Here is a 16,812-nt window from a genome sequence, read left to right as displayed (position 1 = left end):
AAATAATTGTGAATTCTAAGAAGATTTTAAGAAGAGACAGGACAGTCACTCATCTGAAATGGTATATGGTCTCCTCCTTGAGCAGTAGGTTGGGCTAGAAGACCTCCAAGGTCCCTTCCATCTCTGTTCTGATTGATTGATTGAATTATACTCCTGGACTATCTAGAAGACACTTGGTGGAAGTCAGAAGGTAGTAAAAGCTGCACTATTATTGAGTAATGATATTTCTCTGGAACTAAAAGAAGAAGAAGAAAAATCTTTTGGATCTGAATTTGATATACGTTTTCTTTGCTGTAAATACTATCTTCTTACAAATGGTCTCCATGTCTTTCAGCAGCTTTTAGTTCATTTGTGTCATCTCCATTTTACTATGTGCAACAGATAATCTCATCAGTTATCATTAGTGTCAAGGGTTAGCCATATTAATAGTATCAAAATTATTGGGATTTGGTTGTGCTCACTCTATATTCCTTGAGCTGTCCCTGGATGGTTTCTGGGTACACTTTACTCCATTGAAGGCTGATTGCTGTACTGTTTACAACTTTGAGCCTAATATCAGTAGGGGCAGCCTTAGGATCTGAGTGTAAGGAATAAAGCAAAGCAGAAATTAACAACCCAACAATACTTGAAAGAAAATTAAATATGAAAGAAAACTATTTTTTTAGAGCTGCAGAAGGTTGTTCCATATCACTGTCTTAGTATTTGTATTATCTTGTCAAACATACAATGCTGCCATCTCATGGACATAGAAAGTAATTCCCACAGTTTTTGTATGGTGGCGGGACTAATCCTACCGTCTTTTTTTTTTAAATCACTATTGACGTCACATTATTATAGTGTTTATAAGAGGTTCACAAAGTTAATGTTATTAGCAGAAACTCCAAACTTTAAAACCCTTTATGGCATCACATGAACACACTCGACCTTCCAAAACCCTTATAAAGATGAACAGAACAACACCAATTTGTAAGGGAAGAAAGACATGGGATGGGAACTTTTAAAAAGAGCCTGGTTTACACACACACACACACACACACACACACACACACACACACACACACACACACTTTCAATATGATAGCCTAAAAGCACATCTATAAAATTCCAATTATAAGGTAGAATTATCACCGTATTTTTAATTTTGTCTGTTTTCAGTCCTTCATTTTACAATCTGCTATGAGATATTCATTACGCACTCAAGCCTGCAAGAGAAACCTGAACACCATATTACATTATTTCCCATGCAATGCTCTACACATGATGCTTAGGAGGTAAAACAAGAAATAACACCGCTATTTATTCTACCGAAATGATCAATTGCTGAATGCTTTTAATGAAAAGTGTGTGATGTCTTGCATCCAAAGGAAAGAATCTTCAAGAATAGTTTTCTCACTGGATATTTGTTCCCTTGTTTTCTGTTATTTCTGAAGGCAATCTTGTAATTTTACCAACAGATTAATTCATAATCCCATTTTTTTCACGAATAAACATTAAATTGATTTGTTTATATACCTGAATTTTGTATCACAATCATAAATCATTATATTAATTGTAAAGATACAACATATATATTTGAAATTGATTATGGAAAGGAAGGAAGGAGGAAGGGAGGGAAGATCTATTACGGCAAAGGAAACTTCATTGTAATCATGCAAACCGATAAAACTTTAAAAGAAACTTTGCTTTTATGACTGTGCTGTCTATGGTCCTGAAACAACAGTGCTTATTCATATTGTCCCACATTTATTAATGGGTGGTGATAATGGGTTCTATGAAACATTGAAATGGAGCTTTTTACAGCTACAATTATTCCAACAACCTCCTCATCTTCCTTGTATTTTTTCCTTCTGAATGTGTATTAGAAAGAGTCATGGAGCATTCACTGGACCCACTGAGAGACTCTGCCACTTGAAATAGTCATGATGGGCTAGAGTCAAGACAGTTGGCCCCTACAAGCTTCTCGTTCACAGGCTACAGTAATTAAAACTGATCTCATAAACTCAGACTGGTTGGTCTATCATAAACTCAGCAAACATCTTAGTATATCAAAATATTTAAGACTCTTATTGCAATAGATACTCAATGATCAACTGATTTTATTCCAAAATTAATCCTCTTGAATCTACATATAATTATGACATACAGCAGTGATGCCAAACCTTTTAGGCAAACTGGAAAGTGCACATGTATGCATGCATGCACGTGTGCACCAGAGCGCCAGAAACCCGGCAACTAGATGGCTGGCACACATGTGCACCTCGGAAATCCAATGACCAGCTGACCATGCACAGCTCAGAAACCTGCCTACCAGCTGTCTGAGCTGGGCAATGGCACGTGTGCCCAAAGAGAGCATTCTGTGTGCCACCTCTGGCATGCGTGCCATAGTTTCGCCATCATGGACATAGAGTATAAGGTTTTGGACAATGGACCTTCAGTTTCAAACAGTCCTCCCTTCGGTAAATGCTGATGGTGGAGAACCTTTAACTATCTAGATCAGGGGTGTCCAAACTTGGGAACTTTAAGACTTGTGGACTTCAACTCCCAGAATTCCCCAGCCAGCAAGAGCATTAGAGGTTTATATGTATTTATTTACAGGATTTATCGGACCATCTAAAAAGCACCCACTCTTATGTAGCTTCCAGAATTTTCACAGTAAGAACAAGGCACAAAATCATGATTGATTAAAGTAATAATAAATACAGGCTGGCAATTATGGAATTGTAAAAATGGGCGTTGTTTACATATTTATGAAATAAATAGAGGACCAAGAGCAGGGGTGTCCAAACTTGGGAACTTTAAGACTTGTGGACTTCAACTCCCAGAATTCCCCAGCCAGCATGGCTGGCTGGGGAATTCTGGGAGTTGAAGTCCACAAGTCTTAAAGTTCCCAAGTTTGGACATCCCTGATCTAGATCTACATATGTTCGAGAAGCTGAGGCTTAGATTTAAAAAAGAGAGAGAGAGATTATGGATGGGTGGTTTTAGGCCTAAAATAAGGAGCCTGATCTTGATGAACCATGCTCCCTCCAAAAATGCTGTATAGTGAATAAAGTTCGGATGGCCTTGGTGGGTAAGAGGGATTTCCCACAGCTTTAGCTGGTGTGGAATTACATCTATATCTGAAGAGAGCTATTGTAGCCTCAATAGTAATTCCTTGATAATTTCATAACTGGATTACTAGATCATACTCTAAGTAGGGCTAACTTTGAATGCAACTGCCCAATTATTGTTTAGTTAACTGTTCTGATCATTTTTAGAAGGAAGAGTTAAGAGAAATTAGAAACAAGCATCACGTCCACCTGCCCAACCCATTATCCACAATGTCTGAAAAGTGACACTTTCATTTACATTCCAGAAAGTGTATGACCATTTAAAAATATTATAGAGCCACTGTTTAGGACCTATTAAAGATAATACATTCCTCCAAGACATTTAGGTGAGAACATAAATTATCCAAGACAAGATACATAGTTGAATTTGTACTAAGTCCAAATCCTTACTATATGAATCCAATACTTTAGATACTACAGCATCTTATTTCTTCTACTGTATGTACTAAATCAGTTCATTTATTTTACCTCTCTTATTTGTACACATTTTACTATTATTTTCCTGCCAACTTACCTTAGTTGTCCAAATTGTTATATTCCATGTTATGCAAATAGACTTCTGCTTATATATTGAGATTTTCTTTTTCTCTTCTTTGTCCAAAACCCCTGTGATTTCTCTGAAGGTTTCACCGAATTGCCCGAACAATTTTGGAAAATAGAAAATGAAGTACTTCTTTTATTGGCAGATGCCAACATTGGATACAAAACCAAAAGTACTTCAATTAATATTTGAGTTTCAGTTTCATTTCCATAACCTGAATACTATTAAACCACACAATGTTGGGCTAGCTTATCTCCTGAATTATTTATTGTAGTCATATTTCAGTCAGTTGTACTGAGTATATTTAAATGCAAAGAAAAGTTCTTAATGTTTGTAAAAGTCAGATGTGTCAGAAAAAAAGAATTTCCAAGAACAGTGAATGTATGGGTATTGATGCCGGTGGTTTTGAAAAGACAAGGTGTTTAAGACATTTCGAACATTTTCATTTCATTCTGAGCAAAATAATGCCTATTGCTGCACTTGAATACTCCTTTTGGCAAAATGCTGGTCATGACATATGCAATATTAAAAGGTTGCAGGTTATCACCAACAAGTAAGAAGTAAATGCAATCTGCCTTCTCTATTTCCAATTTTCTCTGACTATGGGAATACTCACAATCTTCCCCTGAGTAGCCAATTACGATGTCTGGCTCCGTGGCAATCCCATAATCATTTAAAGCTTGTACTTTGATCTCGTATGGTGTATAGATAGGTGTTGGTGCGACGGTATACTGACTGACATCACCCTTTACAGTTCGGTTGTTCCAATTCTCCCGTGTGTCCCTTCTTCTCCACTTCACAATGTATTTAAGATTGGGGCCATATACTTGAGTTGCATTTAATGGCTAGAGAAAGAAAGAAAGAAAGAAGACAATTATGACTTAGAATACCAAGGGTTAACCCTATAAACTGTATCCCTTCCAAGGTGTTATCTATTACTGTAATACAATACATAATACAATACAATAGCAGAGTTGGAAGAGACCTTGGAGGTCTTCTAGTCCACACCCTGCCTAGGCAGGAAACCCTATACCGTTCCAGACAAATGGCTATCCAACATCTTCTTAAAGACTTCCAGTGTTGGGGCATTCACAACTTCTGGAGGCAAGTTATTCCACTGATTAAGTGTTCTTACTGTCAGGAAATTTCTCCTTAGTTCTAGGTTGCTTTTCTCCTTGATTAGTTTCCACCCATTGCTTCTTGTTCTATCCTCAGGTACCTTGGAAAATAGCTTGACTACCTCTTCTTTGTGGCAACCCCTGAGATATTGGAACACTGCTATCATGTCTCCCCTAGAACTTCTTTCTATTAAACTAGACATACCCAGTTCCTGCAACCGTTCTTCATATATTTTAGTCTCCAGTCCCCTAATCATCTTTGTTGCTCTTCTCTGCACTCTTTCTAGAGTCTCCACATCTTTTCTACATCATGGTGACCAAACTGAATGCAGTATTCCAAGTGTGGCCTTACCAAGGCATTATAAAGTGGTATTAACACTTCACGTGATCTTGATTCTATCCCTCTGTTGATGCAGCCTAGAACTGTGTTGGCTTTTTTGGCAACTGCTGCACACTGCTGGCTCATATTTAAATGGTTGTCCACTGGGACTCCAAGATCCCTTTCACAGTTACTACTGTTGAGCAAGGTACCACCTAAACTGTACCTGTGCATTTTGTTTTTGTTGCCTAAATGTAGAACCTTATTCTTTTCACCATTGAATTTCATTTTATTAGATAGTGCCCAATGTTCAAGTTTGTCAAGATCCTTCTGTATCTTAAGCCTATCTTCTGGAGTGTTGGCTATTCCTGCTAGCTGTTGGAGATGCAAAAGAAATTTGGCTGATTTGCCAAATTGGAATTCACTGGACCACAAACAGGAACACAACCGACTTAACCTGCAAATGTTTGTCTCAAAATATACGTTGGTTCAAATATTAGGTTAAAAGGCTTCACATATAAAAAGTTAGAAAGTTACATATAAAATAAAGTATTAAAATTGCATTAAAAAGAGTATATACAAAGAAAATTTGTTTATTTTAGATACAAATTAGGGCTTGTCTTTTATTTTTCCTTTCATGTTTTAGTAGTCCAATGAATCTTTTATAGTGCTTTAATATTCAATACTACACTATTAGTTTTAAGATTATAAATCTGTTAGACATTATTTAGAGTCATTGTGAAAAGACAACAAATAGCAGCAGCAAATGAAGAATTCAATAGCCACATTAATAATCAATACTCAGAATGCTATGGAACTAGAAGAAGCTGTTTCAGAATCTTTTCCAGTTGTGACTATTTTCACCTCCAGGAGTAAGTCTATGTTGTAAAGCATATAAAGCTTAGAACAATATATTTTGATGCTCATTTAAGCCATTATTCTTTGTAACATGTTCTAATACCACACTTTGTAGAAAAACCTTGGAATGAGGATAACTTATGGTATAAATGTACATGTTATAAACAAGTAACTACTCTCAGGATAACTCACCATCCATGATATAACCATATTATTTTTTGCTGTTCCTGATCCTTTAACTCCTGAAGGGTTAAATTCGGGGCCTGAAATAAAGATAAATACTGAGCAATAACATTTGTTTCTATCTTTTTAAGCAATTCCCCATTGTTTATAGACAGAAAATCTGGAATACAATGCTGATACATTAACGAGACCCACATATTTTTAATTACACATAAAATCCAGAAGCCAGTCAATTAGGCACATAAATTGATTTCAATAAAAGAATAAGTTGGGCAACCATTTATGCTACCACAGTGCTGATAGCCATTATCTCCAGGTATTTAATAATCTGAAAATGGAGTACAGTACAAAATGGGGTCAGTTTGACAAGTAAAATCTATCTGTATTATTTGAGATTTGGAATATTTCATTATTTCAAATGCTAAACCTCAAATTCCAAGGGTGGACTTGATGATATTCTAATCTGAAAACTGATCGGCATGAAGATACTTGGTAGACTGCTGAATCTGTCAGAGCAATTTCATCCATTAGTTTTCAGTTATACAGCAAAAAAGTCTTCCATGTACATGTAAGAATGGAATAGTATAATATATTTGCAAGTACGCCTGTTTCCCAGGAGTATTTGCCACTTGCGGCATCTGTCCACGTTTGCGTATGCATTGTCATTGCAGACTTTTTTCAAGCTTTCTTTTCATTTTAAGGGTATGCATGCATTCAAGCCAGTTAACACTTACGTGCCCCATTTGTATGGTATCGTTCAGAAGGCAGACTGGGATAACTGCTTCCTACATCATTCACAGCTATTACTCGGAACTGATAGTTGACATATGGTGCAAGGCGCAAGAAGGCGGAGTTCACATTTCCTGGGTAACGGGAATGGTTATGCCAAGTTCCAGGTTGGAATTTATCCTCCTCAAATTCCACAATATAATCTAGAAGACAGAAATGCGGGATCCCCTAATTTGCGATGTAATTACTGGTAAGTAGGCTTATCTTGAAATACAAACAATGAACAAAGCATGAATGGTACCATTTCACTCACCCGTGATTGGGCTGTTGTTGTCATCACCAGGAATCCAAGTTAACCGCACACTCCTTTCAGCAAGGTCTGTTAGTTCAAGGTCACGGGGACGTTCTGGTCGTGCTAACCAGCAAAACAATATGCAAAATATAGGTTTCTCTAATGAGTAATGAAGGTCTCAGTCCTTTTAGGCTTTCCATTAAGATTCATGTCTCTATGTTGTACATGGTAATAAGGTCAAGTCTAAACTTGTCACAGAAAAAGATGGGAACTGGACATTAAAACAAGTGGTACTACTTCAGACTGATACTGAATTATGAAAGTATAGAATTCTCTCTCAAACAAAAAGTAGTCTGAATAGACAGCTCTCCAGGATATGCTGCTTTTTTTTTCTTTGCAGGGAGAATTTTATAGAGAAATAGTGCAAAATGTCATCCACTTGGCAACCTTGAAATACCACAATTTATTCTTTGTTTCAAATTTTATATCATTCTGTGGCATGGATAAATGAGGCCTTAGGGTCTCTACCATCAGGGTAAGGATTTTGCAACCAATTATTTAGAGAAAGTTTTAGATTTTAGAAAGATAATACGTAAGAATATTTAGGGATTGTTACCCTGATTCATGGAAGTACAGAAGAAAATTATAAAAAACACAATACTATTCCAGCATCATTTGTGGTCTGCCCAGTGGTGAAATTCATTTTTTTTTACTACTGATTTTGTGGGCATGGCTTGGTGGGTGTGGCAGGGGAAGGATACTGCAAAATCTCCATTCCCACACCATTCCTGGGGAAAGGATATTGCAAAATCTCCATTCCCACCCCACTCTGGGGCCAGCCAGAGGTGGTATTTGCCGGTTCTCTGAACTACTCAAAATTTCCGCTACCAGTTCTCCACAACCTGTCAGAACCTGCTGAATTTCACCCCGGGTATGCCCATATGGATGTGTTGCATTTCTCTTTATCAACTGTATAGGGATGTAGAAAACATTTTGAATTAAAACTGTTTCAAATTTAAAACATCCTGTTTTTTTCACGCTTTAAGCATTTTGGAATTGTTTTTGAATTTGAAATACTTGATGTTTTGAATCTGAGTCAGAGTGGCTCAAAATTTGAAACACTTTCAAAATGTGGCATGTTCCAACTGCAAAATAGTCTGAATTTGAAAACGTTTTGCAGATTCTAAAAATGCCACTAAAACCCTTTCTGAATCTAGCGCTAGCATGGGAAGCAGGCGACTTCTTCATGTTGCAACAATTATGAGAAATATCCCCCCCCCCCCACATCTGCATTTGGTATTACAGTTCCAGGTTTGGGAAACAAAGCTTTGGGGATCCAGCAAAATCCATGGATTGAAAAGGATGATAAATGTTTGTCTCTCCATGCTATCAACAAGGAAACTTAAAGTAAATGCAAACATTCATACAAGAGAGGAAAATCATTGTCAATATCAGAATTGCACATTCATCCTAGTAGCCTAAACTAAACTGTAGTTTGATGACTCTTAGTAGTAGATTCTTTTACTTTTACACTCTATGCAACAAGCTATACAGCATAATTCAAGATGTCTTCCCACTTGGCAGGTATGACTACTGCTGAGGGAGGAGTTGTCCAACCCAAGTTATACTTTCAGTAGAACTTTAATTAAAGTTATTGTGATGATTAAGCAGCAAAAAAAGAAAAATACAAAGAGATTTATGGATTAGTAGTGATTACCTGGGGGTGGGGTCATACGGTTAACAGAAGAAGGAGCTGCAAAGTAAGATATTAGCTGTTTAGAGAGTTAGGGTCAATAGTTAAATATACATAATTGAAGAGTTATAGTATAGCTTTTAAACCATGGGTGAAGAAGCTGCAATCAAAGTTCATTCATTTGGTTGACAGAAAACAGATTGCGGGTTTCCTGCAAGCAATCTGGCCTCTAACCAGTAACAGAACGTCTGATCATCTGGCTGGTGGGAACAACATAGCTTACATCCTTCTAATAATGAGAGTGAGAACTCAGCAATATGTGCTGAATTGCTGAAAGGGATAAGGATGAGGAAGGGAGAGAGATGAAGTATATGTATTCCTTTGGTATCAGTCCATTTAGGTAAAATGGTAGATGTCAAATAAATGTGCATGCACATCTCCAAGCCCTTGTACAAAGATAAAAGAGTTGTACAAAAAAAGAAACTGCTACAAAGACAAAAGGATGACTAACCCATATTTTAAATCAAGTTTTGAATCAAACTAGTACTTTGAAGAGACTCCTAAACACATTTAAATTATTTTCGCATCTCTTCACTTCTTTACAGAAAGGACTGAAATACAGTATAAAGGAACTACTGTGCTTGATCAGCTTTGAGAGACACCTTTTCATTTTTCACCATTAGTACGCATAATTACTGTGTACAAGCAGGATTATTTTAAAGCAGTAAATAATGAAAATAAGTCAGCCAGTTGAACATGGTTAATACAATACAGTAGCAGAGTTGGAAGGGACCTTGGAGGTCTTCTAGTCCAACCCCCTGCCAAGGCAGGAAACCCTATACCGTTTCAGACAAATAGCTATCCAACATCTTCTTAAAGACTTCCAGTGTTGGGGCATTCACAACTTCTGGAGGCAGGCTGTTCCACTGATTAATTGTTCTAACTGTCAGGAAATTTCTCCTCAGTTCTAAGTTGCTTCTCTCCTTGATTAGTTTCCACCCATTGCTTCTTGTTTTACCCTCAGGTGCTTTGGACTCCCTCTTCTTTGTGGCAACCCCTGAGGTATTGGAACACTGCTATCATGTCTCCCCTAGTCCTTCTTTCTCTTAAGCTAAACATACCCAGTTCCTGCAACCGTTCTTCATATGTTTTAGTCTCCAGTCCCCTAATCATCTTTGTTGCTCTTCTCTGCACTCTTTCTAGAGTCTCCACTTTAAAAATAGAATATACTATTTTTAAAGAATTAAGCCTGTTTCTTTCTTCTTCTTCTGTATATTCCATCTTCTATAATCCAGAGAAACAAGTCATAACATTTGCCTAAATAAGTTGTTACATATTTTAATAGTTAAAATGTGCCCCAAATTCTAGAAATTTGAAAAGAAGATTTACCAAGTACAGTGAGATGGGCTCTGGCAGTATCCTTGTCTAGTTCAGTGCTAGCCACACAGGTATAATATCCTTGATCTTTTTCTGATACTCCATGTATAGTCAAACCATCTTCTTCTTTCTTCATCCTTTCAGTGCAGAAGCATTACAAGTAAAAACACTATGGGAACACACCTCTCTTAGAAAAGCATGAATGACAGCTACTGATATGCCTGTTACTGTATACTTTTGTAAAAATGAGGTAGAAATTAAAAAATATCCTATAACATACTACAAATCGGTTTCTTGAACCAAGAAAAGTATTATAAAATTAGAAAAACCAAAATAATTAACTTTAAATTATTTTCTTTTTTATAAGTCAAGGGTATGCATTTCATGTTTATTTATTTAAAAATGTGGTTTGAACAAAATCCTTGAACATTTCTAGTTTTGATTTCACAGGATGCATATTAACTATTTGTTGAGAAGGTTTTAACAGTTGGCTGTAACTCTATTCCTATTTGAGGGCTAAACAATGGCATATACGAGGTGAAGCATACTGTATCTCCAAGTGAGAATTAGATTGTCTATTTTTTTCCCATTTTGGGAAGTGAGCAGATAGATTTTTCTTTACTTTTATAACTATTTTAAAGCCAACAGTTTTGGTGCCTTTTTAGCCCAAATGATGGAAAACCACACTTTATTTTGGAAGCCTCATCTCTGAAATTTTACAGTGTAAATGAGGTCTGTTTTGAAAGAGATCAGTGATTCTGGAGTTGCAGGATGCAACTCGAGAGTCACTAGTGGAATAACATTGTAAAAATCATCTTTGGGAGGCATATCAGCCTCTGAAAAAAGGTTTAAAATTATGATTTATATGTGTGTGTGTATGTGTTTGTGTATGCATGCATGCATGCATGCATATATTTAAAAGGTAGCATGTTTAACTCACAGGCACATATATGAGTGAATGTGCATGCGCAAATCCATACAAAGGGTTTTATTTAGTTTATGTTGGTGTTTTGTAGACATTAGTTTATAAACTACTTTTTTGATTAATTTCCAAATGCTGCTATGCCTAGAATACTAAACAGAGATATACCTAATAGAATAGATCATTCTTCAATTAATTATGTTGGTATGCTTTCTGAGATTTATTTTTAATGATCTGAAAACAGCCTGATAAATAAACGCTCACTAATTTTAAACAAGGAGACTGAACTTCTGAGAATTTAAAAATGAAAGTGTTACTTAATTTTTTACCAAGTAGATAACATTTAAAAAATGAATTAGTTTTAAAGTTACAAACCAATAAGCTCAGTCTAGAAAAGATATTGTACTGTTTTGGAGATAAATATATACATTCTCCATTTTAAAGATTAAGATAAAATTGAAGGCATCAAAAATGTAGTATTAAAAAAGAATTACATATATACATAAATATTGTTTTTCAGAAGTGGTGTTTTTAAATGAGCAAGTAAAAAAAACAGTAACTTCTGGTGAAAATAACATCATTAATTTTAGAAGGTAATTTTAAACAAAAGATATCAAACATTTTTTCAGTTATTTATTGCTCTTTTTATTTCTGTATACAGAACCTGGCTTTTGTTATTACATTTTTTTTCAATCATCAATTTACTCCTCTTCCAAATAGCAATAGATATAATTCTCACAATCAAAATGGGAGAATTCTATAATAATTATTTGTGTGCTAGAGAAGCAGAATAGGCTAAACTTTTGATAAATGTATCATCTAATAAAAGAAAGATGAAACTGACCTGTTTCCATAGTAGATGGGAATATCATCTTTAAGCCAGGTAACTGTAAGCCGTAAGGTGGCGTCATGTCTTGTCTGGCACACTAAGTGAATTGTGGAACCTTTCTTTGGTACAGCATCTTTGGGTCCCTCTATAATCCTTGTGGGATCTGCAAAGAGTTAGGTAGTAGCCTAGGATTAGTAGTGAAGTATTTAATTTATTTGAAGTCCTCACACTAGTGTTTTCAAGGTGTATGAAAGGAATGGAGATAGGGGAGGCTAGTTTAAGTACTGGGAAATAGAAACTAATAAAAGAATGTAACAATAGCACATTGTCCACTATTGCTCTATTCATCAAGGAATAAGTGATGATATATCTGGAAACACCTCCATTTTTATCATTTTTTTTTATATTTACCACTCTTAGGTCCTGCAATCCTCCTTGTATTCACCAGACACATTTTAATGCACACCTTAGTACCTTGGAGGTATAATTCAGCTGAAGAGATTCAGCCCCACAGATGGCAATAGGTTTCGCCCCATATTGGTATGACAAGGACACAACCAATATGTAACAATCTTTCAGATAAATCAGCAAGAATTCTTGGTTGTTGTTGTTGCATAATCCTGCTCTGCAGGTCACAGCATCTGCTCAGAAAAATATTCCAAGGAAGGTGCAGTGCAAATAAGGCACCCATTCAGTTCCTTTTTTTTGGTTTGTTTCCATTTACTCAGTGTTTAAACCATTATCTCATCTTTCTTTATATTTTCCTGCTTCCTTTTCTGAATTCCTTTCATTCTCATGGGCGTCCATGAATTGGATAATGAAACAAGACTGAAAGACAGGTTCCTCTTCGAGTTGAAGCTTCTGGCATTTCTATCTGTTGTCAAGCTCAAGAAACCCTTCACAATGTTTAGATAAATAGAATGGAAATTGTATTAGCTTGGGGGATATTAGATCATCTTTTGCAAGTTTGAGGGTCTTTGGTCTAATGTTGAACATGTAGCAAAGGTTTACAGAACTTACGAAGTCCGTTTAATTGTAATTTAATGTGCATTATTCCTATTCTTTCCATTTGCCAAATTAAACATCACTAAAACATCTTACCTTCTTTATGAACAGGATATACGCTATGGATGGAAACCACATCTCTCCCCACTATTTGGAAAATACCTGTAGTTTGCTGAAGCAGAAGCCACCTTACCTTTTATTTCCAAACGAACCTGGTTCTGTGCTTTGCCCAAAAGATTGGTAGCCACACAGGTGTAAGTTCCCTGGTCTTCCTTCCGAGCTCTAATGATTTCTAAAGTTCCATTCTCATGTGCTTTATAATTGCCACCATGCAATGTACTTCCCTGGCCGTTCTTAAACCTCAAGAAAAAAATATTTTAAATATTCAATATATGAACCACCAAAGGGGGGGGGGGGACCAACCCATGGTCCACAGTCCGCATGAGGCCCTGGATGTAGCCTCATATGATCATAAACTTTTAACATTATAGTTTAGTTTAGTTTATTAGACTTCTAGACCGCCCCCTCTCCCCGAAGGGACTTATTATATGATTAATGTACATTAACTATATTATATATTTTATATATGGCCCAAGACAATAATTCTTCATTTGATGTGGCTCAGACAAATCAAAACTTTGGACACCCATGCACTACCTAACCTTCTCCAGCTGGTCTGTTGATTTATTTGAAGTATATATAAATCTAGATAAAGTTTATCTACTCTTAATAATGGCTACCTTGTCCTTCCAATGCCATATTTGTAACTTGGATATCTGCTAATTTTAAAAAAATGTTTCTGTCTTATTTATTAACAGTAATATAATTAATGTAAAAAAAACCCAGTTATATACTAAAAAGATGTTGTGGCTTAATAATAAAATCTTACCATCGTAATGTTGGGATTGGGGATCCAAAGAATGGACAGTCAAGAAGAGTCCGATTGTTCTGAATAACTTTTATCAGCTGGTTACGAGGGACAAGGATCCGAGGAACAACATCTTAAAACGACAAAAGGGAATTGTCTGTAGAGCCCGTCAGCACTGTTCTTTTGCTTTACTGCAAATGTTCTATATTAATGTTTGATTTTTCAGATTTAAGTTTTTGATTGCTTAGATTTTTCCTGAACTTTTCAAATATTTTAAAGGCAAAAACTGTAATGAAATATTTCATAAATAATATTTACAGACATTTTATTTTTTAAAATTATACTTTCTTGATTGTGATTTATTGAACTATAGTGTTTTCCCACTATAGTTGGGAACCAACGTGCTGTTCTTATTTGATATATTTGTACACTGAATATTAAATTTTGATAATTTTGAGCAAAAACAAACAAACAAAAACCAAACATCAACCTGGATTTAAGCTTTCCCTTCAATTTTTTCTTCTCACGATAGTTACCTTTTACCTATTTCATCTAAACTTTTACTCATTTCTTCAGTCAGAAAAATTCCAACTTTTAAGTTCTCATCTTGATATGCTCACAATAAAATTCCTTCCAAACTTTTTTTTAGATTGGATGGAAATGAAACAGTCCTACATAAGAATGCATAAACCTGTGCATTTGGCAAATCAGATAAAGAGGGAAAGCAATATTTAAATGAATAGAGACCTGGACATATACTGTATAAAAAAAGAACAGGAGCCTTAATTATAAGGGAATAAAAAGACACTTAGGTTTAACAGTTCCCTAGGGGGATGACTCATTAATACAAACCAAAGATAGGACCAATTGTCTACCAAAGACAATTCTAAAAGGAAGAATCTATTTTAAAATAAAATAAAACCTCTAACTATAGTTGGAATCTCTACTGCTATCTAATTAAGTGTGACATCATATGCTAGGTATAGCATAAAAGCATCTTTGATGTATTTTCTATGTAGAAAAATTTCAAGGACATAGTACAAAAAAAAATCCTAGCAGTATCCCAGATGGGACTAGGAGGACTGGATGGGGAAGATTTCATTTATTATTATTCTGCAATTTTGGCTTTTTATGATATCTCCATTCATTATTCAAATGAAAATGATCAAGTCTTTGTGTATTATAATCTATGCCATTTTATAGTCTGATATAATACCTGCATGTGTATATGTGTTTGTGTATGTGTATGTGTGTGTATGTATATATGTATATGGCATGAGGCAAAACATCACAAAACATTTCGTATATTGATGTTTGACTGTGCTACAAAGTTCAAGATGGACTATTCCCAAGCAGATACATCTCTGTATATATTTCCTAAAAAATATCAAAGAAATTATGTCTTTTTGTTACTATAGATTAATATGTGCACATATTATATTAGGCTATGAAATGCTATAAATCAAAATGCACAAAGATGGATCATTTTGACCTGAATTAAGAATGGAGAGATTCTGATGTATTGAATTCTGCTCTGATGCTTTTAAACAATTCAATTTCCAGTTCTACTAAACCATAACAAGAACAATTTGATATATGTATAGTTTCTTTTCATGTTTGAAAAGTTTTCCTTTTATTTTTAATATTAAATCAACTTGTCCTAAACTGCATACCTAAACAAATTTTCTCGTAATTTAATCAGTGGGTTCAGATTATTATTTCAGTAAGCCATGACACCTTAGCATGGTTAGCTTTCTTTGCATTCTGAATTGAGCCATTGTGATATGTAGAGCAGACTACAATAGCTCTTTCAACAAACCAACTTACTCATTGCTTAATAAAAACCATAATGGATATTAGTTCCTGGGGGTAAACAATGATTTAATAAGAAAACAATTGTATAAAAAGAGGAAATTATTTCAAAGGTTCTTAAAACTAGACTGTATTAACATAGGTAAAAAACTGGGAACTTGTGCTTACCCAACACACTAACAAATGCATTGGCTAACAGGTACCCATGTTCATTCGAAGCGTTGCATTGATATACACCACTACTGCCACTCTGGATATCCCGAAACATAACAGTGTCTCCAGTAACTTCACGGCTGGGATTGGGAGCAGAACCTTGGAATCAGACGGATATAAATTAAGATATATCTTTTATTTCTTTTTGTTATAATTTATATCAAATGAACACCATAAAAGCATTGAAAATTAAGCAATCAATCTTATTTGAGGTGAAGAAATAATGGATGGAACTTCTCTCTTGACCTGGGCATTCCTATTATTAAATAATGAGAATGAGAAGCAGCCTCAATGATAGACCATAGAGTTCCAGTCTATAGAACACGTTATTTTTCAATCATTTGATATAAATATATATATTATATTTCTGTTCAACGTTTATTTTAATATATCTTTGTATCTATGGTCTATCACTGAGGCTGTATATCTAAGAAGGAAATATCCATTATATTGAGAGTAAAACAAATTATCCTGAATTATGTTAGTACAAATAATATACTAGCAAACTTAAGTACAAGCAGGAAAACTCTTATTGTTTCTTTTTTACTAACTGCAAAGGGCTCGGTATGAATCAATTTAACTAAAAAAAGGTCTTTTCTTTCTTTTTAATTACTTATAGGTAGCATTAGCAATAGCGTTTATACATATTCCGCTTCATAGTGCTTTATAGCCCTCTCTAAGTGGTTTACAGAGCCAGCATATTGCCCCCCACAATCTGGGTCCTTGTTTTACCAACCTTGGAAAGATGGAAGGCCAAGTCAACCTTGAGCCGGTCAGGATCGAACTCCTGGCAGTGAGCAGAGTTAGCCTGCAATACTGCATTCTAACCACTGAGCCATCAGGGGTCTTTTAGGCAAGTAGTCCTCAACTTATGACTATAATGGAGCTGGGAATTTACATCATCAGTCAGGACAGTCATAAATCAAGGCACCCACATAATTAA

General features: G+C 35.3%; 1 protein-coding gene across 20 annotated transcripts in view; it reads right to left on the bottom strand.

Annotated features, from left to right (window-relative positions):
* The window catches only part of NFASC (neurofascin), a 181,823-nt gene that overhangs the window by 51,993 nt on the left and 113,018 nt on the right, over positions 1-16,812 (bottom strand). For 15 of the 20 annotated variants that reach the window (XM_081947820.1, XM_081947818.1, XM_081947819.1 and 12 more), the window contains 11 exons: positions 15,825-15,968; positions 13,866-13,977; positions 13,170-13,336; positions 11,987-12,134; positions 10,233-10,357; positions 8,868-8,903; positions 7,172-7,273; positions 6,864-7,061; positions 6,139-6,209; positions 4,268-4,496; positions 462-577 (listed from right to left, as the gene is read on the bottom strand). In XM_081947820.1, coding sequence (XP_081803946.1) covers positions 462-577; positions 4,268-4,496; positions 6,139-6,209; positions 6,864-7,061; positions 7,172-7,273; positions 8,868-8,903; positions 10,233-10,357; positions 11,987-12,134; positions 13,170-13,336; positions 13,866-13,977; positions 15,825-15,968 — 1,448 coding nt within the window. Of the gene's footprint in view, positions 1-461; positions 578-4,252; positions 4,497-6,138; positions 6,210-6,863; positions 7,062-7,171; positions 7,274-8,867; positions 8,904-10,232; positions 10,358-11,986; positions 12,135-13,169; positions 13,337-13,865; positions 13,978-15,824; positions 15,969-16,812 lie in introns of all 20 variants that reach the window. The other 5 variants (XM_081947825.1, XM_081947812.1, XM_081947817.1 and 2 more) reach the window with 3 other exon arrangements.

Source organism: Natrix helvetica (genome assembly GCF_964273705.1).
Source record: "Natrix helvetica genome assembly, chromosome: 3".
Taxonomy (NCBI): domain Eukaryota; kingdom Metazoa; phylum Chordata; class Lepidosauria; order Squamata; family Natricidae; genus Natrix; species Natrix helvetica.
Note: the sequence above shows the minus strand (reverse complement) of the source record. Positions and strands in the feature narration are given on the sequence as shown.